Source organism: Lonchura striata, chromosome 1A, assembly GCF_050655825.1.
Source record: "Lonchura striata isolate lonStrDom1 chromosome 1A, ASM5065582v1, whole genome shotgun sequence".
NCBI lineage: Eukaryota > Metazoa > Chordata > Aves > Passeriformes > Estrildidae > Lonchura > Lonchura striata.
This window is the reverse complement of record NC_140741.1, coordinates 24800438-24827407: the sequence shown is the minus strand read 5'-3', so window position 1 is coordinate 24827407 and position 26970 is coordinate 24800438. Positions and strand designations below refer to the sequence as shown.

The 26970-nt window shown below is 41.1% G+C and overlaps 2 protein-coding genes across 2 annotated transcripts in view; one reads left to right on the top strand and one right to left on the bottom strand.

The window, feature by feature from the left end:
- The window catches only part of SYN3 (synapsin III), a 189038-nt gene that overhangs the window by 70680 nt on the left and 91388 nt on the right, over positions 1-26970 (top strand). The window lies entirely within an intron of this gene.
- TIMP3 (TIMP metallopeptidase inhibitor 3) overlaps positions 1-26970 on the bottom strand; it is a 34873-nt gene that overhangs the window by 5166 nt on the left and 2737 nt on the right. The window contains exon 2 of the mRNA XM_021553954.3: positions 4171-4253. Within this exon, the coding sequence (XP_021409629.1) occupies positions 4171-4253 (83 nt within the window). The remainder of the gene's footprint in view (positions 1-4170; positions 4254-26970) is intronic.

Genomic DNA, 26970 nt, shown 5'->3' with positions numbered 1-26970 from the left:
TTTTCCAATCCAGTCAACAGAGCTGGAGATCTAGATTCTGGCACAAGCATCCTGTCTGTCCTTGGATGAGTTATTTAGCCCTCAGCACACTTTTGTTTCATGCTTCCCAAGGGTACTGTGAGGAAAGGCACATAGAATAAAGGTCACGTGTCCAGACCCCTTTCTAGTGGATGTCACACCAAGAAGCTCAGATAATGGTATCTAAGCAGATAAAACTAGCTAAGATTACAGCTGGGGCTGCCCAGTCCCTCCCGGCAGTGCATTATCAACACTGCAGAGAGCTGCACACTGTGCATGGCAGTGCAAGGGATCTGTCACTCACCTTGCTGAGCTCCCAGTCATGTTGGGCTAATTAAGTATCTCTGTTACAAAATCTGCACATGGGCAGGCACACTTGGAGCCCTTTCTTCCTCTTGCCCACAGGGCTATGAGCTATCCGAATCATTCCCCTGGGAAGCTGCTCAGGTCCTTTCTACAGGACTGTTAGTCATCCCTTTTCGTACTTCTAAGCCATCAAGCCCAACATGACTGCCTAGGAAGTTGCCAGTGATGCTGAACTGGGGCTTGTTTTTCAGCTCCTGGACCTAATTAACTGTTCACATTACCATCAGGGCTGCCACTGTCAGGGCTGCTAAATAAAGCATGCTCAGCCTCCCAAAAGGCACTTCCATTCAGCCCTCAGTGATCCACATCAATGGGAGCCACTGCCACGCTGACTGAACCCATACTGGTGCAGACAGGGCCTCCCACATCTTCTGATGACTGAACAAAATTCACCAGTAGGACCTCAGTTCTCAGGGAAGGAAAAAAAGTTTGGCAAGGGGGAATCTTGCCAACAGATGCCCACTGTTAAACAAAACAATACCTTGAGCATTATTTTTGGATATACAAAATGTCTTGGAAGTGTCGTTAGACCAGTCAGAAGAAACCAACCCATAAAGTTAGCCTCTCTCCTAACTGCTACCCTCAGAGTTCTCCTGTCCCCACAAATGTGCATTTTTGGAAGTATAATAACAGAGAATAACGTATTAGCAAGCATGACATGGTGATGTCTGCTAGTGCTGCTCTGTTTCCATCTGTGTCAGCATTCCCCTTAGCAGTCCCCATACTGCCTCAGAAAGGCACAGGCAAGTCCTGTGGCGGTTCCTGCTGCTTAAATTACTTCACCCTGTAAAATTGTTCATGATGTTTCTCCTTCTATTCCTCCCATGTGAGGTTGCACTAGATACCAAGAGCTGGGAATCAAACTTTGCCTAACCTTCAGCTACCTAAAATATAGGCAATTCACAGGAATTAGGCATCCTCTCTAGTTGAATGCCAAGAACAGACACCTCCTGAGCAACTCAGCCCATCCTAAAATAGCTACATACAACTTGTGGGCTGAATTACACTTTGGTGGTTCCTCACTCTACCCATTGACAATCAAGAGAGCAGGAAAGAGTCAACACCTCATTTTAGTCTGTCTAAAATTAAACTAAATTAATCCCACCCCACTTCTTTCCTCTTGGGACTATCACATTTCCCCCCATAGACTCATTTTACAGATAAGCAACAAACCAAGGAAAGTCTCCTTGCTTCTGGCAGCCTGTGCAGGGTGCTGCCATGGTCAACCAGGACTGTTTGTGCTCATGGAGAAGAAATATCTTATCTCCTTGTTTCCTTTGCAGTTTCCTGAAATAGGCTTGGGCCATTCTCAGAATGCACTGCAAGATCACAGAACACATAGGGGTTAGATCAGTCCTGTGCAGATTTTTCACACGTGATCTCAAAGTATTCTTATATTATTTGAGAAAGCAGTGGGGAGAGGCAGGGCTTGGAAAAGCACAAGCTCTCTTCAAACAACAAACCTGAACTCTAGAAAGCCTAGCACTGTTCTGTCCCTGTGGGCTGGCCTTGTGCTCCAGTCCAGGTCCCAAGCTGGTTTAGTTGTTAAATGCAGCAACGAGTCCAGGAATCTAACCTGCAAACTTCAAGGAGCCCATGAAAGGACTATGGAGATGGTTTGTTGCCCTTTAAGGCTTTCAGTGCTTTCCACAGGCAATTCAGCACATGCTGATAGACTAAGTGGCTTGTTTATTTTTCACCTGCAGGTGCAGAAGGGTTTATGCAGACTGACATGTTAGTTTTATCTTCAGAGCTGTTCCCATGCAACAGTGTAGAGCCATGGGCCTCCTTGGTTCTCTTTTCAGCAGGACAGTTAGCTTTCATTGGAGCAAACAAGGGAGAAATTTGCTGTGTCACTCTGAACACCCCCACTGTATGGATCTAAATCCCTCTTTATATTGAAGTCTCTAAGCTCAGCAGAAAGACAGCAGGGTTTCCAAAGAAGACAGTTGGTTTGTTTGTTTATGAAGAACTTTGTCCTCCGGACATTCCAGTCCTACTGAGCACTTTGCTTCAGGTTCCTTCCTGCCAAAGGTCACAGTTGAATGTCCAGTGCAACACCCCACCAGCCTGCCATCTAAGCCACAGACATAAGGGCAGTTTGACCAACACATGATTTCCTCTTTAAAATCCCTCTTGCTTTTGTTGGACACATAACTTCCTAAAAAACACTGTGGAAATGCTTCTGCAGAAAGGCCCTGTGCTACAGAATAACCCAATGAAAACAGCCAGGACAGGCTCAGGTGTCTTAGTTAGAAGAGGGGCAGTGTTCTGAGTGGTAAAGGGTAGTAGCTCATATCAAGGGACTACCATTATTCTAGGTCACTGCTCACGGCTATATGTTAGACGGGAAACACCAAACTCTTGGCACTGAGAAGGAGGAAAAGTAGTACTGGACAGACCAAGATGAAATCAGAAAGAGAAGTTAATGAAGCCACTGCAGTATGTGGACACTGAATAGTTTTGTGAAGCAGGGTACACTTGCTGAACTGGAGAGTGACAAAACCAGAGAAGAAAGGCACAGGGTGCTGCAACCTTGATGAGGACAACAATAGCCATAAAAAAAAAAAAAAAAAAGAAAAAAAAAAAAGAAAAAAAAGAAAAAAAAAAAGTGGCAGTGTTTTATCATTATTGCAAACACAACCAGTTGTTGTTTTGGGGGTTTTTTTTACAAATATATATTTCCTTTGGACTCCTTCAGAGAAATTTTTAAGGTTAGAGGAAGTCAACAAGCCCACCACCTCACACCCTCCTATACTCTTGTGGAAAAGCCATGCCAGGACCAGATTTGGCTACATGCATGGTTTTGGGCCAGCTTATGAAACAGGCTTTGCCTCTCCTCCTCCCGGCTCTCGTGCTTAGCTATAAAGTGCCTTATAAAGAGAGTTACTGTTACAAGGCAAGTGACTGTTTTTTTCTGAACCTTTACTTTGTCTAATATGTTTCAGATTTCTGCAGTCTCTGCCAAGCTTTTCCATTCCCTTTCTTTTTTTTTTTTTTTTTCCCTAAAGACATAAACCAGTCTTATGACTGGAATGGCATTGCCAAGAAAAACAATCTAGGGCTGATTTTTAGCATTACATAACAAGGGGGCAGTTTAAGAAAAAAACCCAAGTCGAAAGCAGCAGGTTGAGTGCAGTTCGTCCTGCAAAGAGTTAGAGCTCTGAAGAAAGAAACTAAAGAAATCAAACAACTGGTGTAGTTGTACTTCTTTTCATCTCTGAATCAATACTTCACAGCTCTTCTAAGCTGACAATATTTAAAAGCTACAGTACTCTGATTAGCTTTATATAAAGATTTCACTATATGATTTTCATTTGTTTCATAAATGGAAAAAATGCCGTAATCCTAACTGGTGGTCACAAAGAAAGCAAGGAAAGAAGAGAAACGAGCACCCTCCAAAGGCTGGCAGACCCCCACCATCATTTCCTTCTTGGATTTAATGAATGTTCTGCATGGAAAAGCTGGCATTTCCAGTCTAAGACTGTGAATGTTGAACACAAAACACGTCTTCAGTACCTAGAGAAGACCATCTGGCATCTTTTACTACCAGAAATCTTAAAATAATGGAAGAATTCAGGTATTCAGCACTGTATGTCAGGAATGATTTTTTCCTGCTCCTTTCCCCTCTTCAGGCAAGTTTCTACCAGTTGCTGGTTTCCTTCCATTCTGTATGGCCAGTACAAAAAGTGGAGGTGCTGTTAGGTATGCAAAGTGTTTGCTGTTACATGTCGATTAGATTCCTTACCATATTTATTAGCCCGTGGGACATGTCTGCAAACATACCTTCATCTGCTTGACCGTGTATCGCATCGTTCCAAAGGGTCCATCTTTCATCAGCTTCTTCCCCACCACTTTAGCTCGGATCACTGTCATAAGGGAGGGAAAAATACAGCAAATTATAGACAACTTTACACAACATTTTTGCTATACCCTCCACTTAACAAACCCCCCACAAAACTGTTTACATAAGTTATCCTGTAAAATAAACAAAAGTCCAGGTCAACATTCCTCTCAATTTATTCTAAGTTTCACACACAGTGAAGCCATGTAAAATGGGATGGCAAAGCAGGTGTTTATTTAGAGGAAATCCAGTTCTTTATGAAGAATAAGAACAAGCAGTATTTGTGGTTAAGTCTTACTGAAATCTGCAGAGCAGATTGTAGCTGGAACCAAGCAGATTAAAATCTTTGCACCAAGCAAAGTCTGTAATGCCTTAACTCTCAACATACAGGATGATGCTCAATAGGAGGGTACTTTTACATTGTCCTTTGTGTGCCCAATGCAGTTTCTTTTTCCCAATAAACATAACAACTCAGTACAGGGCACTAGAATATCCCATATCTGGGATTTCACTACAGCTGCCACCTTTGAGGTGCCACAAAACTAACAAATGCTCCCTTGAACAAATAGCTACTGTGCAAACCAGATTATTCAGCAGCCATCAAGTGCCCAGTGAAAGCTGCCAGGTGAGCCAGGAATCACCTGGAAGACAAACTAAAGCTGACTCATCAGATCTGATGTACACTGCACACATTTCCTTGTGGATAACAAGGGGCAGGGTGTGCTCTGTGGCACAGGTACTGCCAGTGTACCACAGATGCACCACTGCAATGTCAGCTGAGCCCAACCCACCACAGATAAGGATTTTGAGGTCCCATAGATAATGATTTTTTTTTAATCTAGTGGCAAGTTTACAGTCAGTGCCTAATGAAGGTTTCTCTTGCTCATCAATTTTTGGGGCATTCCACATACACACAAAATAACATTTAAAAAAGTGTTCTATTGATCCTCTTAGAGAAAGTTCTGCAACCACCTGCTCATCTCAGCAGAGAAGCAAAGCTCAGGGACAGGGCAGGCATTATCCATTCTAATCTATCACAGAAAACCAAAAAAATGCAGGGAAGCATAGAAAGGGGCCAAAGAGGTGGAAGCAAGAAAACACAGTGAGTTATTTGCATTACAGCACTATCTAACAGCAGCAACAAAGTTCAGGGATACATTTTGCTGAATATAAAGGACATTAAATAAGCATCTTCTTGCATCTTAGCTTATTAAGGTTTCAAATCTGTAGAAGCTCACTGGAAGGAATTGAAAAAAGAGAAGACTAAGGTTTTTTTCACTACCTAGGTTCTACTAAGGAGGCAAAAAGCTTGTCCCAGCTTTTGGAATAATCAGAAAAACAGATTTAAAGGAATAGATAGGTCTGGTTTTACACACCAGTTCCTGGACCTTGTTCCACGAGGGTGGTGTTAAATGAAGACAAATCCACTCTACTCTGATTTATATCCTGTTCTGCAGCCAGATTTGTTAAAGAAATTTTAAACTAGGTAAGACAGTCCTGGCTTTGATTCAAAGAACCAACAAAACCTTCATTCATTGAGTGTAAAACTTCTATTTTTTTTTTAACTTCTATTTTCCAATGGCAGTAAGAACAATTTTTATTGATTCTTCTATTTAACAAGTTGTTCCAACTTCAATTTACTCTCATCTTCAAACTTTAGTAGCTATATTGAACCATGTGCTTGAGGACTGCAAATAGCTTTAAAGAACTAGCTTCCTCCACAACCATCAGCAAAGCTACAGAAACCAAACTGTCCAAGGGTCAGTGAGAAAGAACACAATTCCTTAAGGCTTTGTGAATTCCAGGACAGCTCACTAACAGTGGAGTTTACAGCAGAGAGTGTCAAAAGTCTTATCTTCATCTGCTGATACACTGAAATTGAAAAAAACTGGTGTTTGCCCAACACATCTAATATGAACAAAAAAATCTTATATCTTATTGATAATTATAAGAAATATTCTAAAAGGCAGTATTACAAAATGCTAGGGTTTCTAAACCAGAACACAATTAGCATATAAGATCACAAGCACATTCTCAGTTGCTGACAAAATACCTAAAAAACCCGTTTTCTTCATGTATTTCACTCTTACCTTGTCCGTCCTTTGACTTCTAGTTAGGGTACCACAGCCATTTCAGACAGAAGCTTTGATTTATGGACTAATCAACAGCTTCACCAATTATTCAAAATGCATATTTCCACCAGGACATAAGAGCATTTGAATTTCAACTAATAATACCATTGCAAATAAGTAGAAGGGTCTGCATTTTCCTATTATTGTTCCCTAATAAAGTTGGAGAACAGCCATCCTAGCAAATTCCTAGAAAATTACTAGAAAAGCCACAACAAACCTCAGTGTGGGCTATCACCTCAAGCCTTTTGTAAGAGGGTCAAGCTCTCTGTTTTTCAGAGAACTTGCCTTTGTCACTCCAATGGTAATGTTTCTAGCTAAGCTCTTTGCTGAAGAGCTAGAAATTAAAAAATAATTTTCCCTGCATAATTTTTCCCATATTAAAGGAAAAAACAAGCTGTTAGCCAAGTAGCAGAGGATGTTCCAAGTCTATCACCTGTATTTTGTGAGGTTAAATTTCCATCCCTGAGAATAAGATGCCTCTGAGCCACTGGAGAGAAATGCTGGATGGACAGAACTGCTCAGAACTGCTCTTGCATGTGTAGCTTCAAACCACTAAGACTCCACACAGGAGAGCCACTTGTGTCCACACCTTGCTCAGAGCAGAGCTCCACTCTGCACACCTGCAGCCACTGTTTCCTGGTCCCTGTCTTTGCTCCTGGAAGCCACCACTCCCCAGTTATATAGCTGGGCCACTCTTCACACCTGACCAGAAAATAAAAAACATTGCTCCTAACTGAGAATGGGCTATGCATACTTGCCAGAGGAACTTTTCACCCTCGGCAAATTACCTGCAATTTACAGCATTTCTGTTGCAAATTCAGTGCATGTTAATTTAATTAAGTCGACTGTTTACTGCTGCAGACTTCTACTTCTTGAGCAGAATGAGGCAAAAGGTGCTGTGACTGCTCTCCTGAGCTCCTCCCTTCTCCTTGAAGCTCTATTACAGTCCTGCTATTACTGATGGGAAACTTTATCCCACACAAGTGGTCACCAAAATAGCTGCATATTTTTAAACCACAATTCCTTTGAAGCACTGCCTATGAAAATACTCCAAGATGAATGTTTCTCAGTACTTTGGGGTTTCAGGTCAGGTCACTTTGTGGGACTGGAGCAGTTGGCAAGGTCTCATGAGTGATTTGTAATTATTTATGAAAAGCTAAATTAGACAAGGATATAAATCTTGGTAAGATAAGCATGGCAGCCATGCCATGAAACAAAGAGGAGAAAACATATGTACTGCTTCTCAACATTTGACAAGATTTAAAAATTGAGGGAGGAAACATCCCCTAATGAAAGGAAGGAAACCAAGCTTTTACTTGATACTAAAAAAAAAAAAAATTAAAATAATAACCTGCTGTGTTTGAGTATTCAAGAAATGAATCTAAGAATGTATCACAAATTATTAGTGTATTTATCTCTTTTCCCTGGAATTTTTGTGGGTTTTGTTTGCATTTTTTTAAATGTAAACTAGCTTGGTAATTAGAAAAACAGAGATGGCTTAGATTTGCCAGGACTAGTATAGTGCCAGCAGCTACTGGTTTGTGTTTCCCTGGCAGCTCTAGTGTGGTACAAACTGTCTGCAGGTGCAAGAACACTCATAAATATGAGCAAAAATCACCTACATCTTTTTTCTGGGTGAGGTCCTATAAAGGCAAACAGATCAGAATGGGAACGAGAAAAAGTGACCTTTTATTTGCCCATATACATACATATCTAACTCAAGTACTCTTTACCTTACCACTTACTCTGTGGCCATTTTCTCAAGGATTCAAGGCCTAAAGGCAAGGCATGAAGCAGAAGAGGACATTGACTTTACATCTGAGATGGCAGAAGGCATAATTTGCACGAGTCAAGGAGCAGAAAAACAGAGATTAAAACATGCACTCACCAAGCCGAGGAAACAACACAGTGAAAAGACTTGTAGCTACCAAATAATTCCATCCAGGCACACAGTAACTACTACATGTGTGGCAGCTCTTTTTCCCAACTGATAAGCAACATCCAATGTCCTGGTTCAATCCAGCCCGTGTCCTTTATGGGGACCAGCCACTAGATGGTGACCCTGTCCCAAATCTTACCTTACCCTGATGAGAGGGCAGCGGTACAGACCCAGGCTAACACCACCAATCCCAGCTGCTTGCTCAACTGCACCATGAGAACCAGATGCTTTCATGCAAGTGGGCTGGTCGTCATCCATAAACAGCATTTTAAATGGAGGCACACCCTTCAGAGACTAGGATTTGCTCCAAATCCACTTCCCTTGTGACCAATTACCATGAACAGCTCAGGAGGGTAACAACTGCTACACTTCTCATTATTGTTTCAAGGATTTATTTTATTGGAGTGCAATATGAGTAATTTTAAGTGAGAGCTTTGGCTGAAATGCATGCTTATTGCATTTAAGTGAGTGAAGGATGTGGAGGACTTGCTGTTTACTAATGGAGACACACAGGACAAGTTATTCTCCCAGGCCACTCTCTGACATAGTGGCTAAACAAAATATATAGGGAGCAGCAACGTGACTGGGAGGCTGAAGAAAAGCTCCTTCGGTCCTGAGGCCACTGACTACACCAACACTTAAAAACTGCTTTAACACCAGACACGTGACATGCCAAGGAGGATGGCTGCCATTTTATTCATCCAAAGACTATACAAGGGCTCACTTCCAAGATCAATTTACTGAGACCTTTTTACCAGCTTTACTAGCAGCTCTCTAATTTGATCTGCCTCATAAGATCTCCTTTCTGTGCTGCTACATGCTGTAAGGCTCACATCACACAGGGCTATGGCAGCTGGTATGTTTTAGACTCCTGAGTATACCTAGCACACTACTGAAATATTAGTGTAATTTATAAGGGTGTCCCCTAATGTGGGATGCTTTTACACACAGATTTTCTAGTACTGGTGTTGATGGTGCTGCTAAGATGGAATTGCTGTATCCCTTGCTCTCTCTCACAAGATGCATTCCTTTTCCCCATCCCCCTGGCTGATCTGTTAGCAATTACTATCAACACTCTTGGTTGCCCTAAAACCAGAGGACCACAACTAAACATGGATTGCATCCTTTGAACTGGAAGTGTGGCCCAACTGTATGCAGCCTCTTGGGAGGTTCTATTAAATTGCCTGGTGGCTGCAGGCTTCTATGAGCAGCAAGTGCCTGGTGCTTGCTTTAAGAGAGGGAAAAGATAGCAGCTCTTCAACCATTCCTCCACTTCCATAGGAAAGAGGAGTGGAGAGAGAAACACTGATTACAGCAGGGGATTTATGAAGAGGGGAAAACTCCAAAAGCCTCCAGCCAGTTTGACGATCTGTTAGTACTGAATGTCACCTCCTCCATAACCGAAACAGAATTCTTTTCTGCATCAGAGTGTTGAATTTGAAGGCTTCTCACAAAGCACAAAAAGGCTGAAAAAATACCACGGAGAAGCTTTCTTTTGCCTCATTCCATCATGACCTTCATCCAAAGCCAAAAAAGGTAAAACAAACCCCTTTTGCTTTGTCTTTGAAGAAGCCAAATTCAGCTGTGCTGGTACACAGCATCACCAAAGAACATCATGGAAGCAAAAAAAAGGTAGTGAAGTTAAGAGGTTCACTGCTGGTTGCCTTCCTCTCATACCCTGACTGATAAACTAGCTCCCATTACTGGCACTCCAAATCTTGACTTCTTGTGTTTTCAAAGTGCTCTCAGGAACAGAGAAAGAGCACCTTTTCAACACCATTCACCTCTGCCAGTCAGTTGCCACACAAATCACATTGTAAAGGACGTGCGTTTACATCAGCAAGTGTGTTGGCAAATAACAATGAAAGTCTAAATAAAAACAGGAAAGCAAGACACAGATAATCCTCCTTCCCCTGTTACAACCAGAATTATAACATTTACTTTTGGCCTTTGTTTTACAGATCCAAAAAAACTTCCCTTGTCTGTGGCATGGCAAGTCTGTTTGAAGGCCACCTCAAAGAAAAGTGGAAGGCAATTAAACGGGTTTGCCCAGGCCTAAGCTCCATATAAAACAACTGATCACAATTACACTTGCTAAATATTAACCACATTTCCCATGCCTGCAGATTTCCTTGCCACTAAAATTCTGTTTGCACAACATGCTGTGCTGCTTGATTTCTAAAACTGCAAAATAAGGAGTGATACAACTTTTTCATACAATATGTATGATCTGATTTGGTCAGACTTTCCATCACCTCAAAAAATATAAACTTCTCTAGAAGGGCTTTACTTGGGAGAAAGTTAATCCTCCCAACATGATCATAAATTAAAGAAACAAGGTTGCATAACACAACCAAGCAGAACTTGGTTAGTGCTTGGCATTTCACCTGTAGCTTATTAACTGGATACAACCTTTGTTATGGCAGCAGTATTAATCATTTTTCTCCCTCCCCATACGGTGCATCTGATTCTATGGAAATCCAAGCACTTTTTGAAATACATTAGAAACAGAGAGAAACAAGAGACCTCTGTTAAATGAGAACCTGCAAATTCTCTTCTGGACATTTCTTTCGGGTTCCTATATGCAACTTGGTCAAAGACTCTTCAACTGCCCAGCACACCGCCTCCATTTAACTCCTGATGTTAGTCCCCCTGCTTCCCCATCATACACACCTTTGGGAATACAGAGGGAAGACTGACTGGAGACAGAAGAATGGATGGATCTAAAATGCATTTCTATCCATTTAGAAGATCCAAGTAGAATCTCTTAGATCCATAATTAGTACATGTAAAAACTAGCTTCAGGAAATACCTCATAAAAAACACAGAGAAGCTAAAGGAAGAAAAGAAAAAAAAAACCCACTGTCAGTTATCACCAGTTATTATACCTAAAAAACTCATTGAAGCCAGGCAGACATAAGAGATTAGGTATATCAGGCACAGAGTTGAGTTACTGAAGTTACATGCATTGCTGGGTTTGTCTCACAGCTTGCATCAAGAAAACATTCTAGGTTTGCTATAGATCTAAGAGGAGACACTACAGACTATGTAATGAGCATGCCTACAGCATTGAGAACCCTCTGGAAAATAAAAGGAGAAAATAATGTCATTCCTGCCAACTACACATTTTTCTGTCTCCCTTTTGGCAGGCTTTTTTTTACTTTCCACCTATATTTTCTAACTTGTCACTGGATGCTGAATTCAGGCTAAAGGCAAAAGGCAGTAGGCAAGAATCAGAGAAAAGGAAGGAAAAATTATACAAGTGGAGGGAGGGGAAGGGAGTGTCTCATGTACAGAGCACAGTATCTCGCATCTCTCTCCAAGGAGTGTTTTCAGCAGAGTGCATTTTGCCTCAATCTGTCTCTGACAACTGCCAAAGGCAGAAATGCTTTCAGCCAAGGTTAGCAGTGTTGGAAAAATGGTTGTCAAAACCAACACACAAAAGCTCTTCCAAAGCCAGCTTACAACAGTGGATAAAAATAACAAGCATATGACTCAGAGCAATACTCGGCTCAAAACACCTTTTCCGCTTCCTTTTGTCTACATACAATTGGTGCAATAGAATAAGATTTAGTTCAGGCCTCTCTTCCAGATCAACTACTTCTCAACACAGTACATAGAGGACCAGGGGAAGCCAGGCTGAGACAAAGCTCTGGTTTCGTACAGTTCTTTGGAATTGTTCAAAGGAGCCACAGGTCTAAGCTTTCCACTCAGAGAATATGGTAGAGCTGATGTGAGACCAATTAGGGGCAAATGGAAACCATATGTGATTTTAATGAAACAAGAAGCTGGTGCACATAACTTACTGCTGCAGGAGCATTTACTGCCTGAAAGGAATGTGCATCTGGCATTGATCGTTTCCCAACCCATCAAGTGAGCAGTAACATGGAAAGCAAATTGGAGCATATGATGAGAGATGAATTGTCTAAAGAGTACAGTTAGGGGAGCAGCCTCTGCAAGGAGAAAACATGTCCTTTGCCTGTGATTTAAGTGATACAGCTGTAATGAGGCTGATCTTCTATTTCCACATATCATGATGATAAACTGCAAGAATGAGTGCTAAAGTGATGAAAATGAATCAAGTGATATTTTCAAGAACCTACCACAATCACAGAAATCTCATTCTGATTCACATGGGGCAGATTTTTTTCTCTTGAGGTCATGGGCACTCCTTAAACAAAGTACTGTTGAAACTAAACAAGGGTAATACAGTCCTCAAATGATGTTGCTTTCTGGTGTACATCAAAATGGGTACACAATGAGATTTCAGGTTGAAGAGGCAGTGTAGACACACCCTTCTGAATTTTTTTTTTATTATTTATTATAAATTACCCAGGAAGTTTCAGTTCTGCTGAGAAAGTGAAGTCCCCAGCCTGCAAAGTCATAGATAAGTTGTTTTACTGGGCTATGGTAGTTTGTTCTACAGGCTGTTGTGTTGCAGCTTGATATCAGGGTTCAGAACAAACCCACTGTCTCCACTAAGTAGCCAAGGGATGGCTCACATACATCAAAGAGGAGGTGAAGGAAGATGTTCTGATCCAGCACTTGACCAGTGAATACCCAGGGCTTGAACCTGGTAGATGTTACTTGGCATTTCAAGTAATAATGAGACTTCTGTAAAACTAGATACATAGAGTTAGCACGTTTTTGCTCCTCAGTGCTAGATTTCCCTTGGAGTATAACCTGAGTTAAAAAGCATCATAAATTAATCACTGTATTTTTTAAGGACTCAACATAAAAATTTTTGAGCCAAATCTGCCAATGTATTAGTCCTTCTTAACCAACTGTGCAATCCACAAACCCACTGGGCACCAGATCCAAACAATTCAACAGGAGGAAGAGGAGGAGGAAAGACAGTCCTACTAAAGAGAACATCTGAAGGCAGTTTTCATCTATGCATTAGAAGTAGGGCATCTCTGACAGCCCATGTAAACCTTTCAAAAGAGGGATTATCAAAAGCCACAGGCCTGGACACTCCCTGCTTCATCAACTTACTTCAGAGGACTCTCCTTGCTTCAGCACCTTGCCCATCTGGGACGGGTGCCAGCGTTCTCTGAGGAGGCTGCACTCTGCTGATCACATGGTTTATGCTCAATTTTGCACGTAGGAGCTAGAGAGGAAGAACTGTTTGGGAACATGTATAGATTTCAAGGGTACTGGGTGGGCCTGCAAATTCCTTCCTGCATTAGAAAACTTTCTCTAAACTGACAGGCTAAGCAGCTGTCCACACCAGAGAGGTATACATATTTAACCAGGTCAGGCATACAGGCACTGCTCTGCTGCTCCTATTCACACTGGGCCTGACAGAAACTAGTATTTGGTCTGTCAGACCCTGGAATTAAACCTGCATTCAAACAATTTCCCCAGTGAAAAGTGTATCTTTGCCTACCATTCTTGAGACATTATCAATTGTTCTCAAGCTGCCAACATCTGCAGACTGTTCACGTACACTGGACACCTCTATGACACAGTTCTGGTTATATCACAATACTTAAGGAATTTACTAATTGCCCATTTTATTAATGTATGTTGTGTAATCACAGTAATTACTACCATGTAGCTGATCTTAGGTACATGAAGAATTTTACCCTGGAGTCTGAGCACCACGTAAAGCTTTAGGTGGTGCTCAGATCCTGATTCACTGTTCATTAAAGCAAATAGGAAACCTCCCTGAGTCCTGACAGTGCCTCACATACCACAGTTCCCAGCAGCCTACAGGTCAAGGACAAGGACAATACAAGGTCAAGGCTAGGGCAAAATACCAGGGCAATTTGACTAATCTATCTGCCTCCCCAGAACTTTCCAGAAGTCCATGTAGTGCTCTGTCATAACTGCATTCCAAAGATCATCCTTCACTTTTGACCTTAGAAGGCCTGAAGAACTCAGTGTTGATTTGTTGTGGAAATCAGGTAAAAAAATAACCAATCAAAAAAATCCCCAAAAAACCAAAATCACCAATTCTTTACATGAGCAACACAAATACCGCGTACTGTGAATCCTCTGGCTCTGAAAACAGGTGCTGTCAGTGCTCTGTGCAATGCCACAGAGCACTGACAGCAGAAAAGGTAGATAGCAAATGGCCCATCATCTTTCTTCTTCAAACGGTTTACTCAAACTCCCTGACTGTCCTACTGACAGACTACCCAAAGGTGTTCCATGGAAATTGCATCTCATTCTTCTACTACTCAAACTTTCTTCACGCATACTTTTCATCAGAATATCCATGAACAACCCAGTAGACCATAATCAAAATGGATTTCCAGAAGTAGTGTATCACTGCTAAGGTGCTTATATACAACCTTGGTGCTACCAATGACATATTAATGAGTTATGACTCTTAGCCAGACTTGTGTAAGTGCAGAGAACACACTGAATGGTTATTTGTGCCTGTCTACCACCAATTGTTGACTTTTTTTTTGCACAACAAATATTTACACAAATTAAAGACCAACCCATGTTGTTTTATTCTTAGACACTGCTGATAAGTGGGTTTTAAATTGAAATGCTCAAGTCTGACCATATGAATCTGATGGCAATTCACTCTGAAGTGAATGTAGCAGTCACTTAGCTCATCTGTGCTACTGGAGTTTGATAGCCTCTGAAAGAATTCTTACTGAAAACTTCCATAAATTTTCAATTTGAGGGAGCAAGTTTGTGTTCCCATCACTTCTTAGGTGTCCTTGAAACTTTTGAGAAAAAAAACCTAAAGGTCACAAGATACAGCTGGGTAATCATTTCACAGCTGCCCTGGCACAGTGATGGCTATTTTTGAATGCTCTAAGGCCCATTAACTGTTTGGGAGGCAGAAGTTCTCTGGATACTGCAGTGTTAAATGTTTACAGAGAAGGGTAATCATTTCCAGGGTATCCACCAAGCCTGTTTCCTGCCTGTCTCGGTCTCCTCAGACATTGCTGTAACAGGACTATTTTGGCAAAGTAATGAACCACGCTCCCAAGAGCCAGCTTTTCAGGGCTGGAGTTAAGCTCACACCTGGAACACAGGTGTAAGCTTGTTTAAACATTGACAGGGAGGGAACTAACAGAAATACAAGGGGAAATACCTAATCTCAGTCCACTGGCAGCAACACAATCACTAAGCAAACTTGTTTGTTCATTAATGCAGCAAACACAAGGAGAACAGCCTATTGACAAGGACTGGAGCAAGCAAAGGGAATCTAGGTTTGTGTTGTAAAGGGAATTCTCAGCATGCAGGAAAAGCTAACTATAATGCTAGAAGGACTAATGAACTGGAATCTCTCCCAGCTTGAGAGGTAGCATGTAACTTGATCAAAATCATCACTTCCAGAAGGGGAGGCTGTTACTGTTAAGCCATTAGGGATGTTTTTGGAAAGGCTTTTTCCTGTTAGAGATCATGGCTTTACTTAAGTCACAAATTTCTAAGGAAAGTATCAACTTCAGCAAAATTGGTTTTTTCATTTTTTTCTCAGGAAAAAATGGACCTATTTTTAACCTGCATCAGCAATTCTCTTCAATGGCACCTGAACTCTTAATGTTGACATGAAATGACACGATCAGTCAAATTGGACATTTTCAATTAATCCTTCAAAATGTTAGATTCAGATGTATCTGAATCACTTTTCCTAGAAAATGCCATGCTGAAAACTCCAATATTATCATTTTCCCTCATATTTCAGATGGAATAAACTTCCACCATTTCAAAATTCTCTATGAAGCAGAAAATCTGACCCTCCTCAGCAAGTTTCTAGCCTTCTCTTTCCCTGTATATAAATCAGGTGACAACAACAATCTCTATAACAGAAGCAAGAGTAATTCTATTTTTCTCCTTATTTTTGAGACACGGCAAGTAAATTCATACCAATGAGAGCTGCAGGTGCTGAGAACTTGCATAATTTCAAAAGTAAGACATTATCCCCTATGATTTCAGAATATCTAAACTAAAATCAGAATTCAACATCAAAGATCAGTCCTTTAATTCACTGTGCCAATAAAAGTCTGCAAACACTGCACACTGTAAATGAACGTAAACCTACAAAAGCCATTTTTTAAAGCAACTTAGGATACCCCAAACACTAATTTAACCTGTTCCTCATTGACCTGCTGAGTGCTTGTACTTTGAGCCTGTAGGCAAGTCAGAAAGTCAACTCTGTGACAAATGCTTTTACTCTCATTTTCCTTTCTGGCTGTTTCCAGCATTTTGAAGCAGTATTGTTTCATTGCAGGCTGCTTCCTGAAGCTGCTTCCTTCAACTGCCCACTGAATCCAGTTGGAAACTTTCTACTGATTTTAACTGGAGTGGGATCAGGCCCTAAATAAGTAGTGGAGGAATCCCTAGACTTGCAAACTGAACAGCTGTCTCTGGCTTTCCAGAAGAAAAGTTATTCCTGCAGCTGTTTTCCCCTAAGTGCCATATCGCTCCAAATTGTTACAGGACTGGAGGGAGGGGGAGAAGGTGGAATCTTAATAGTCCATTAAAAAGGCGTACGGGCCATTGCGCAGCAGCTCTTTCAGTTCGGCTCAGGCAGGGTCACCGCTGCCAGGCTCAGACAGCCCTAAGGGCACGGGAAAAGTCGTCTTCTTGTTTTCACATCTCATTCACGCAATGGATAACGAGGGGGAGGGAGGAATCAGATTTTGGGTTAATTAGCACCATGAACAGACAGCTGCATTGTCATTAAAAGTTCAAGAAGTCACCGGGGTCGTCACCGAACTGCAAGATGTACACACACGCACACGAGGCACACGTCTAAGGCTGGGCTTGGCAGCCTTGCCCGGGCTCTGATTTACTCCTGCCCCAAGGATACACTTTGAGTCAACACCGAACTGCTGTAGCTCTGAGAAGACCAAAGCATAAAGGTACTCCCTCTGAATAGCAGTTGTTCATCCTCTTGGAACTACTTCCTTTCGCATGTAATATACCAGCTAAGAATAGTTACAGAGCTTTTTTCCCCTGAGAAAAATCAGAGGTGTGGCTTACCAATGTGTAGTTTTGTGTTCACTTCTAACAGTCTATGACATAAGTAGAACCCCAGTTAACAAAACCACGCTGTTGGTGCGCACTGTTTCCTTCCACAGCTTCCTTCCACTAGCAAGGAAGCTGAGGAGCTCCAAGTGCACATTAGGAAATTCAGAAATGAGCATGTATGAATAATAATTAAAAGATAAAACCTCTAAAATGTCAAGGACTGCTATTAATAAGTTTTGGAACAATGTTAGCCGCAGAGAGTCACAAATTGGCTTAAAAACAAAAACAACAAATTATCCAACTATGTAAAACAGCCACAGATTACATTCTCCTTGCCTCAGATTGCAGTAACATTTTCTGTTAAGGGATTTTAAGGAAAACATAACAAGACAATTAAGGATTCCCCTGACACCTTCCAAACAGGGCAGAGAAGAAATATTATCTTGGATATCTGAAACATTACTGCTTCTGCAGAAAGCAGACTGGCATTGCCTGGTTCTGTCAGCTTTAGCTTTGCTGCCTATATATTCTCAAACCATTATTATAGTGAAATATCACCAAAACATACTTTTTGTTTTTCTGGGTAAAAGCATTACAGATCCCGCTTACTCTTCCTATTAAATTGGCAGGCAAAAATGTAACTAACTCATGAGTATATACTTCAATTCAGTGCCTGATCTTTGGCAAAGGAAAATACCCTGGGAATACACAGAAACAAGACTTATTTTATTTTACACCCATTCATGCTGGTGTACAATGATTGTCCACATTATTGCATTTCAGTATGTATATGACAATACAGCATGTTGCAGTAACTCTAGCAGAGATGTTCACATGAGGAAAAGAAGTAGAATAAAAGATACAGTCCAAACTTCAGTGAGGAAATTATATACATCAGCATTTTTGTTGTAATTGCCCACATTAAGATGGGGTACTGTAAGCTCTGGTGGATTTTATTCAAGAAGGGAACCAAGTGGGCTAAGCTCCTAACTCCTCTTAGAAAACTCCTCTGAATTCTTTCCCTCTCATTCAGGACCTGGATATTTTTTTGAACCAAAACTGCCTTTCTCATATTTTTCAACAGTGCAACCTAGTGATGCTTCTTCAAAGCACCACCACAGTGTATAAATAAAAACTTTGGTCAATCTTTCCAACATCGGTCCACATATATATTGAGGAGTATGTACTGGAGGAATTCTACCATGTGCTGACCTTTTGACAGTTTGGTGAACAGACACTGAATCTGGATCCCCGGGTGTGCCAAGACGACTACCACACTAGAATCCTGTTCTGTCCTCTTTCCTTCTTTCTGTCAAAACAGCAGTCAGGATGTGAGTAGGCAATGTAAAATTGAGAAGAGAAGAGCTTTGAACAGCACAAAGAACAAAGTTTACGTCAATAGCCCAAGCTGCCATGCTGCATAAAGGACAAACAGGAAAGCAGTTTCTGAGACAGGAGGGAAAGAAAGATTTGGTGCTTTCCTTTACCCAGCTCTTCCAACAGCCATTAGAACTAGAGGAAATTGGTGTGAGAGAAGGGCATGCAGAAACAAACACGAGATCTTGCACTGACAGGAAGGAACCTATTGGCTTGAAAACTTTCCGGTACTAGTGAAAGCTTTTTTTCCCATACAGCCAAATACACCAGACAGGTGCAGTCTGATGCTCTCAATCTGCACCATTTCTTCAGTCAATTTAAACCTGCCATTGGAATAAAGGCTGGCAAGGACCCGCCTCCCACCCTGTGGATCTCCCAGTCAAACAGAAAAAGAGGAAAGCAGAATACACTAACAAACTCACTAGCAAATACACTAGCAAAAAGAGATAGCTACAATTTAGAATGCATGTGGGAGGTAGATTAGGCACTCATCCTGATAAAGTAAAAAAGACTACAGAGTTGGAGTATGTCTCTAAAGAGTTTTGGAAGGAACTTAAAACTCCATGTATTGAATCAATCTCTAATAATAAGGAATAGATGACAGTCTGAGAAGGGAGCTTTGGGAAAGTCAGAGTATCCCACATCATGCTTCTGGGAGGTATATTTTATCAGCATCAGGACTCCAGCCTTGCTGGATGATGCAAATTACTCACTATCATAGGTTCTGCTGCAGCATGTTTGTTCCAACGTAAAGGTGTTAAAGGCAAAATACTGATAAGAGTCACTGACTATTTGCTAGCTGATCTAGTTGAACTTCTCTCTGAATGCCTTAAAACTTTCCTGTGATAACTTGGAGTCTCTTAAAGTACACCTAGAAGTTCTATCTGATGTTATAAAATCTTCAATTTATGTGCTTCTCTGTAAAGCTGCAAACTGTTATACAGTAGGGGAAAGCAGAACAGCTGCTTAATTCTATTGAAAGTATACTGTCTGTAGAGAAGATGGAAAGGGACTTATTGAAGTCTCTTTTTTTATCTTGATCCTCTAAGGAAATAACCAACTAAATCCTTAATCCCCAACCCTTGGGGAACAAAAAAAAAAAAAGAAAAAATAAAAAAGGGACAGTTGCTGCTCTTCATATTTAAAAGAGTAGAACAAAGGGCTTAAGAACTCATCCTGCCCCCACCCCAGCACTATCTTTTTCAATTCTGAAGTTCTTGCACAGGAACTGCTGCTCTTGTCTTCCCACGCTTCTCTGGGTTTGTGACTTTTGCCCTGCAGGATGCTAAGGGAGGGCTGAATATTTTGTGACTATTGAAGTACTGTACATGATGGCTATTTAAGTGCCCCAGGGATCACTTCACTCTTTTATTTCCTCTTGGACTGATCCACCTCACCAAAGCATTTAAGATATTCAGTATTGCAAGTGCTATAGTTTGCATGCAGTGTGGTCTCTCAACTAGTTCCATCTTTTCCCCGCCCTATATTTCCCCAAAGACCAGAATTTTTTCAGCTTTCAGTCCTGTGCCTCATGTAGCACATTATTTATTGGAGGAAATAATTTCCTTAGAAACAGACCTATGCATTCTAATCCAGAGGTGAGCATAATAAATAAGGAGGATGTTTCACTCTTCAAGGAATTCAAAGCAGGGGACTCAGCAACCTCACACTCCATAAGATAAAGCAGAGGACCCAACAGTCACTCACTTCACAATAGCTGGTCTAAAAGCTCTTTCCTACTGTCACCTCAGGTCCATTTTATCTGCAATGTGCATTTCTCTGTACCTATGAAAGGCAGGCAGGATATTTATAGCAGTGTCAGAGGAGGCAGGAAGTAGAGAACTGGGGTGGGTGCTTGGGAAGTGTATAAAGGGCTTGGAGCACAGGGGTCAGGCTGGAACTCCATTCCCCAAAAGAACACAGAGCTGAAGAAGTATCTCAGGAATAGCTGGTTTTCCTCAGATATCCCCTAGCTCACTCCTCCTCTACCTGTTCTCTTTCCAACACCAGCCATTTCCTGTCTTTCAAAGTTAAGCGGAAGTTTTCCATTCTGTGGTTTTCCCGTCTTGGTACAAGCAAGAACTTTTTTTTTTCCTCTTATATTTTAACTGTTTGGAGACCAACAACAAAACCTGCTCACTGGATGGAAAGTTTCACATTTACAGCTGATCCATGAAATTTGAGAGGGCTGATTAAACATCAGAGGAGCAAGATCTTTGCTTGTTCATGTATTCACTGAGCATGAGAGATTGAACTTGTTGTCTGAACAAATGCTCCAGTGCTCGTCTATAGAAAATTAACAGACTAACATAATGCCAGCAGGCCTCCCTGCTGACTTCACTGCAGTAACACCCAATACTGAGGAAAACATGGAGAAAAGGAAACAGATGTTGAAGTCTCCATACTGTAATTACAATGCAGCATGAGGGAGTTAAAATTCAAGTCCTTCATTCTAGGCCAGCAGGAGCCCTGTGAAATAGAAGTACTTCTGTTTTCTATTGGGTGTTGTGTGACTTTTTTTTTTTTTTAATTAATCAGTAGGGAGCAAGAAGTAATAGTGTTACCTTCATGATGTTGCACCTGGTGTAGCCATTGCTACCTGCTCAAGCTTTGTGCAAATTTGGTGCAATTTATAGCTGATTTGCTGAAGTACCAGTGATCATGCAGGCCAGCAAAAGCTGGGCTTTTTCATGTCAAAATTGAGGAATTAAGAAAGCGAAAAACCTAGGAGGTCTCTTTTCCCTCCTTGGGCCCTTTAAGATGCATTTTTTACCTCCCCAATAAACTGGTTCTAAACTCTTATGAACCAGCAGGATTACAGAGCTCTGACACTTCAGGAACAGACAGGTAGCTAAGGAAAATGGCAGATTTTTCATTAGTGTGTATTTTTGCCCAGGATCAGTAACAATGTATTGAACAATGATGGCTCTGCCATTTGCACACTCTCCTTTTATCTCCTGGCTGTAGTGGGGCAGGTTACTGCATCATGTATTTCAAAAGTACCTTCAGACAGCATGTTATATATGGCTTCATTTCATTTGCTTCTCCTGCTGCTCAATGTGAATAATTTTCCAGCTAAGCAGTATTTTTCTTAGAACTCACCTGGCTAAAAAAAAAAAAGACCAAGTCCTGCCCACACATCCATACAACCTGCATTTATTGAAGGGCTACTTGAAGGAACTTTGCTTCATCTGAGTGGAGGAAGGCAACAGCTTGGCCAGAGTCCAGATAAAGGGCATGTCTTCCATCCATGGCCAGTCCACACAGCCAGGTTTTTAAAAAGCCTACATCTAGATTGCCAGTCAGAAGTTACCATGCTACAGACTGTTAGGGATCAATCAATAGAACATCAGATTGTTTTATGTGGGTTCTCCTACCTAAGTGTTCCCTAAAGACTAAGTGCACACGCACTCTCCTGGATGGATAAGACCCACCTTAGGCATGCCCCACACAGTTCCATAGCTCCAGGTGGGGTGGCCTGCCATGTTTCACACTCCTCCTGGCTTGACCAGCCTGTACTAGTTCTTCATTGGGGCTTACACACTGCACCTCTACCTTCTCCAGGAGTCCTTCTCTCCTCCTTATACTGTGAGATAGTCTCTGGAGGGGCTTTGCCACTCCTGTAGCTCCTAAATACCTTCTCCTATTACAGCTTATCCATTGAGCCTATTGCTGTGGCCATTCTCTTCCCTAACCTGTAATAAAGACAGAAGTTTTCAAAGCTGAGACCACTGACACAGACCTCTAGCCACCCACTAGCACAGCCCAAGACCATACCCCTTGTGCTGACAATAACCTCCCTACTCCCAAGCACTGCTCCCTGCTGGTTCTTGGCACATTTCTGTCCAAGGAGGGACACCCCAAACCACCTCCTTTCTTCCTAAAGTAAAAAGGAGATTCTATACTGCAGGAAAATGATAGCTGATTTTTATGAGGTTTGATATAATTTTTTGTATGTGCACCTCTCTTCTATTTAACTAGAGTTTATTGTCTGTATACTGTTTCTAAGGGCTCAAATTGCCCTTTAGAAAGGTCTTAAGTAAACACTAGCAGGAATTTGGACTATTCATAGTCAACATTAATTTTAGCACCAAGCAACTCAAGAGACTTCTGTCTTGTTTCCAGAAGACTCCTACTATCTTTTCTAGCTGGAAGAAATTTTGAGTAAATAAAGTAATCAGGGTTATGTGAAATTACTTGCATTTTTACATTATTAGACACTGTCAGTTAATGCACTATTTCTTCACTCTGGTCACTCAAGAAAACTGCTTCACATTACAGTAGAATGTTAACTTTGTTCTTGACAACAGCTTTTAAGCTCTTTAATGTTTGTAACATTCCTCTTAGAAACCTGAAACCATCAAGCCAAACCCAGCCCTGATACAAGGTGGTGAAATACTGGTGAGACACGCAGCAATGCACCTGCCTTAAACAGAGCATGAGGCTTATGAGGCAGGTTCAGTATTTCCTCTCCATATTCATTAATAGGACAGATTTTAGATCTCCTATAAGAGGGTGTAAATCCATTTAAGCCCCCTTGGTCTCATTTCCCTCAGGTCCAGCACCAGCCTAATATTTTTGTATAACACAAATTTGAAATTCACACTAGTTAACATTCTTTTTTCAAGCTATTCCAAAGCAGACCCAGTTTAGCCCTAGTTTTAAATAAGGCCCTATCCCACTATGGGCAAATAGCACTGGTAATCATGTCACTAGTTGGCAGAGAAGTGAAAAAGACCCAGCAGTGTTCATCCCTTCCAAGAGCTCTGAGTAGCTCTACACAGAGGGTTACCAAAAAGGATGACCTTCAGCTCAGCAATTTGCAAAAAGTGTTCACTGCTACAAAGCTGTGGAAAAGCTGAAACAGTCTTGGATAGTTTCAAATGTAGTCAGCTGCTCTGATCAACCTTGTCTCAGAGAAATCTATGTAAGGGATAGTTAGCTTAAAGAGTAGTAAGAGTCCAATAAAGTTCTACCAGTAAAATTTTAAGTGTCACATGTGGACATTCTTCAGAGGTTTAGATGAGCTACAGTAGGCCTTTAATGAACTCTGCATGTACTTAACTAATTGGTGCTTGAAGGCAAAATTTTCCTCTCATCTTCTACACTACTGTCATTTTACCAGTATAATTTGCTTCCTATTTATATTATCACGTGAAACACAGAATCATACCCTGAAAGTCTACCGCAATAAGCAGCACATTAGAGCAAAAGCCTCTTCATCTTGAAATGAGAAAAAATTATAATTATAGGGAAACTCAAACACAGGCACTGCTGACATTATGAGGACTAAAAATAAGTTCCATAGCTTAGTCTGGTTCAGAGCTGGCAAACACAGCATCCCTGCTCTTGCCTGTTGACTAAAACCAAGCTGTCCTCTCAGGTTTACCAGCTCTTCCAAACTCCCAGAGAGCAGCTGGTGGAAGTTTTATTTAATTCCAAGAAAGACCTCCTGCCCAGATCAAATAGGCTCCTTCCATCAGTGATGCACGCTTGGTTGGGCTACCTAAGAGCACCACATGGTACTGGAGCTGTTAGGAAAAAGAAGCTAACCTTAGACATTGTTACATCATAAAACTAAGTTTCCATCTTAGTAGTTCTAACACCCAACATAGGGCAAGGTGAGTCAATGAGTGCTTCTACTAAAAATGCTTGGCCCCACCCACCCCAGCTGGGATTGCACTTGAGTGCAGAGATCCATTTCATCAGATGCAACTCAGTTGCCATATCCAAGAAGGTCTCAAAGTGCAGGACTAACTGTATTAGTGTCTCAGAAAAAGTGAAGTCCACTCAGAGTTGAGAATTAATTTGTCACCTTGTGTCACTTCTATGATCAAACAACCAAATTTGCTCATCCTGAGAAAGACATGAATAAGGGCAGGTCCTTCCCAAACCCAGATGAAAAACACCACTACTGTGCATATCTATGTTCCCACCAGCCCACTTCTTTCCAGGAACATCAGAGGAGCATATGGCAGGTAGAGAGTTCTAAAGAACATGTGGGAAATCAATGAAAATAAAAAGGAAAAAAATGTCTGCATGAAGCAAGAGCTCCAAGGCTTAAGGCTGGAACATCTGGCTCTCTGCTGGCTCAGAGATCTTGCTGGAGACACTTCCTGCAGGAAATCTGGAGTAAGCATATGCAATAATAAAAATAAATAACATTCTGCACTATATCTTCCAAACAATAATTTTCACCACTTTTATTATTAATAGATACATTTGTAGAAGTGACTAATTCCAGATCCCACTACTTTTATAAGGACTAAAATTGCAAATAACCAAACACAAAAAAAGAAAAAAGTAACATTAAAAAAACCCAAAGAAATAATTTCTATTTCCACTTCTACTAAATAGGACAATTCAGCTGCAAATGGCCATTCTTCTGTCAGGAGACATGACCAGTCACAAGGAACACCCTCTTTTGACAAAGTTATTACCATGGACATTGGAGTTCCATAGAAATTAAACAAATCTCCTCCATTTCTTCCCACATAAGATGAAATTTGCAGTACATTTTTTATTTTTTTGAAGCTTTATGGGATGCTTCTCAGATTCCCTGCTTCTAAAATGCCTCCAAGGGAAATCCAGTCTAAAAATAAAATCACATAATTACTTCCTCGACAAAAGTCTGATTCTGAAGTGGATACACTTTTGTAACTATTGCCACAAGATGTAACCAAAAAAATACTTTCAAATTCATCTCAACTCTAAAGATTGGTAAAATTAATTTGAGATAGGTTATTGTAACTTTTAAATCAGTCTGGGAGACCTTACCTTTCTGCCTTAGAGGCTAAGGCAGGGCATTTGATATCACTACACCAAAATAAAGAAAGCATGTTCAAAATCTCATGAATGATCAAGTGTTCTGTACATCTCTTTTAGCTTATTAGTGAGAAGGTAGAATAATCAACTCAGGGAAACCAATGAAAGGGCAGGTTTTCAGTTAGGTGCTCAGAGTTCAGGCCAAGCAAATTCACCAGTTTCCTCCTCTGCTGTTTCCTTCTTGCTCTTCTCTCACATTCTCAGTTCAAAGGATGCGAGCCACTGCAGGTGTTGTGAGCTTAGTGCTATGGGTAAAGGAGGATGGAATAAAGAATGGCTTCCACAGCACCAAGGGACTCCTAAGGACTTACTTACCTTCACCTCCCCTGAGCATGCCACATCCATCTTACCAAGAGTGAGGTTACTTAGAACAGAAAGGAGCAGTACCCACTGGCATCCTTGCTGATACAGGTATTTCTCCCCCAAAACACAAAGGAATGTTATTTTGAGCTCCTTTGAACTTTGGTAAGAGACATCTAATAGTGCCATAGCTCTTCTCTAAAGCATAGGTACAAGACAGAAGTAAGATAGCTGTGGAGTGAATAAAATACTTTATCACTTGCAGACTAGTTTGTCAAAATGCAGTCTGCAATTTCACATATTTTCTCCTTTTTTTCTTTTTCTTGAAAGGATATGTGGGGCAGAGGGGGCCAAATGGGAGGTGTTTTCCAAACCTGTGAATTCAACATTCAGCAGCCAAGCTCAAAAATTCCTGCTGTTCATGCAAAAAAAAAAAGGACAAACAAGTCCCTTTCATGTCAGCTATGTCCAGCTGGAAATGTCACAGCTTTGTCACAAAAGAACAAAGCATGCCTGGTGTCTGTTCTTTTAAAAGGTCTCTTAATTCAAACAAAAAAATATTCACATCTGGAAGGGGTCATAGGCAGAGGGCGGGAGTGGAGGAAGCAAAGTTCAGATGGCAAATCATAGCAATTGCTGTTTGTTCAATTACAGTACAGCCTCTTCTGGCACTCACTGATCCCATTAAAGAAAGAAAGCCAAGAGTTAAAATAGCAATTTTATTATTGATTGACCCCATAGGGCCAGATAAGACACACCTCTTCACTTTTGCTCCATTCATCATGATGGAAAAGTCAGGCTGAGTGAAAAGATCCCTTGTGACCAATAGTACCTCTAGCAATAGTACCTCTTTTTATTCCCCTCCCTCCTTTTTTAAATTAAAAATGTATATATACATTGTTATTTATGAAGTTCAAGATTCCTTCAAAGACCACACCCTTCACTTTCAAACTATGTACATATTGAAATCCTGCCCTTTCCAATGGGTTTATTTGACCATCTGTTTCTGTAAAGATTAAAACCTCCTAGTGACTGCAGGGTTGAGAGGCTGTATCAGAACTTAGTCACTGGAAAATGAAAAATTAAATGTCTGGTGAGATCAGATTAAAGGAGAAGACACTAAACTTGAGAGTAGGACTTCACTGGTTAATTAGAAAACAGCAGCAGAAGTTTGCATTACAGTCCTCAACTAGAAGTTCTTCTTCAAACTGCACTGTTTCTGAAGA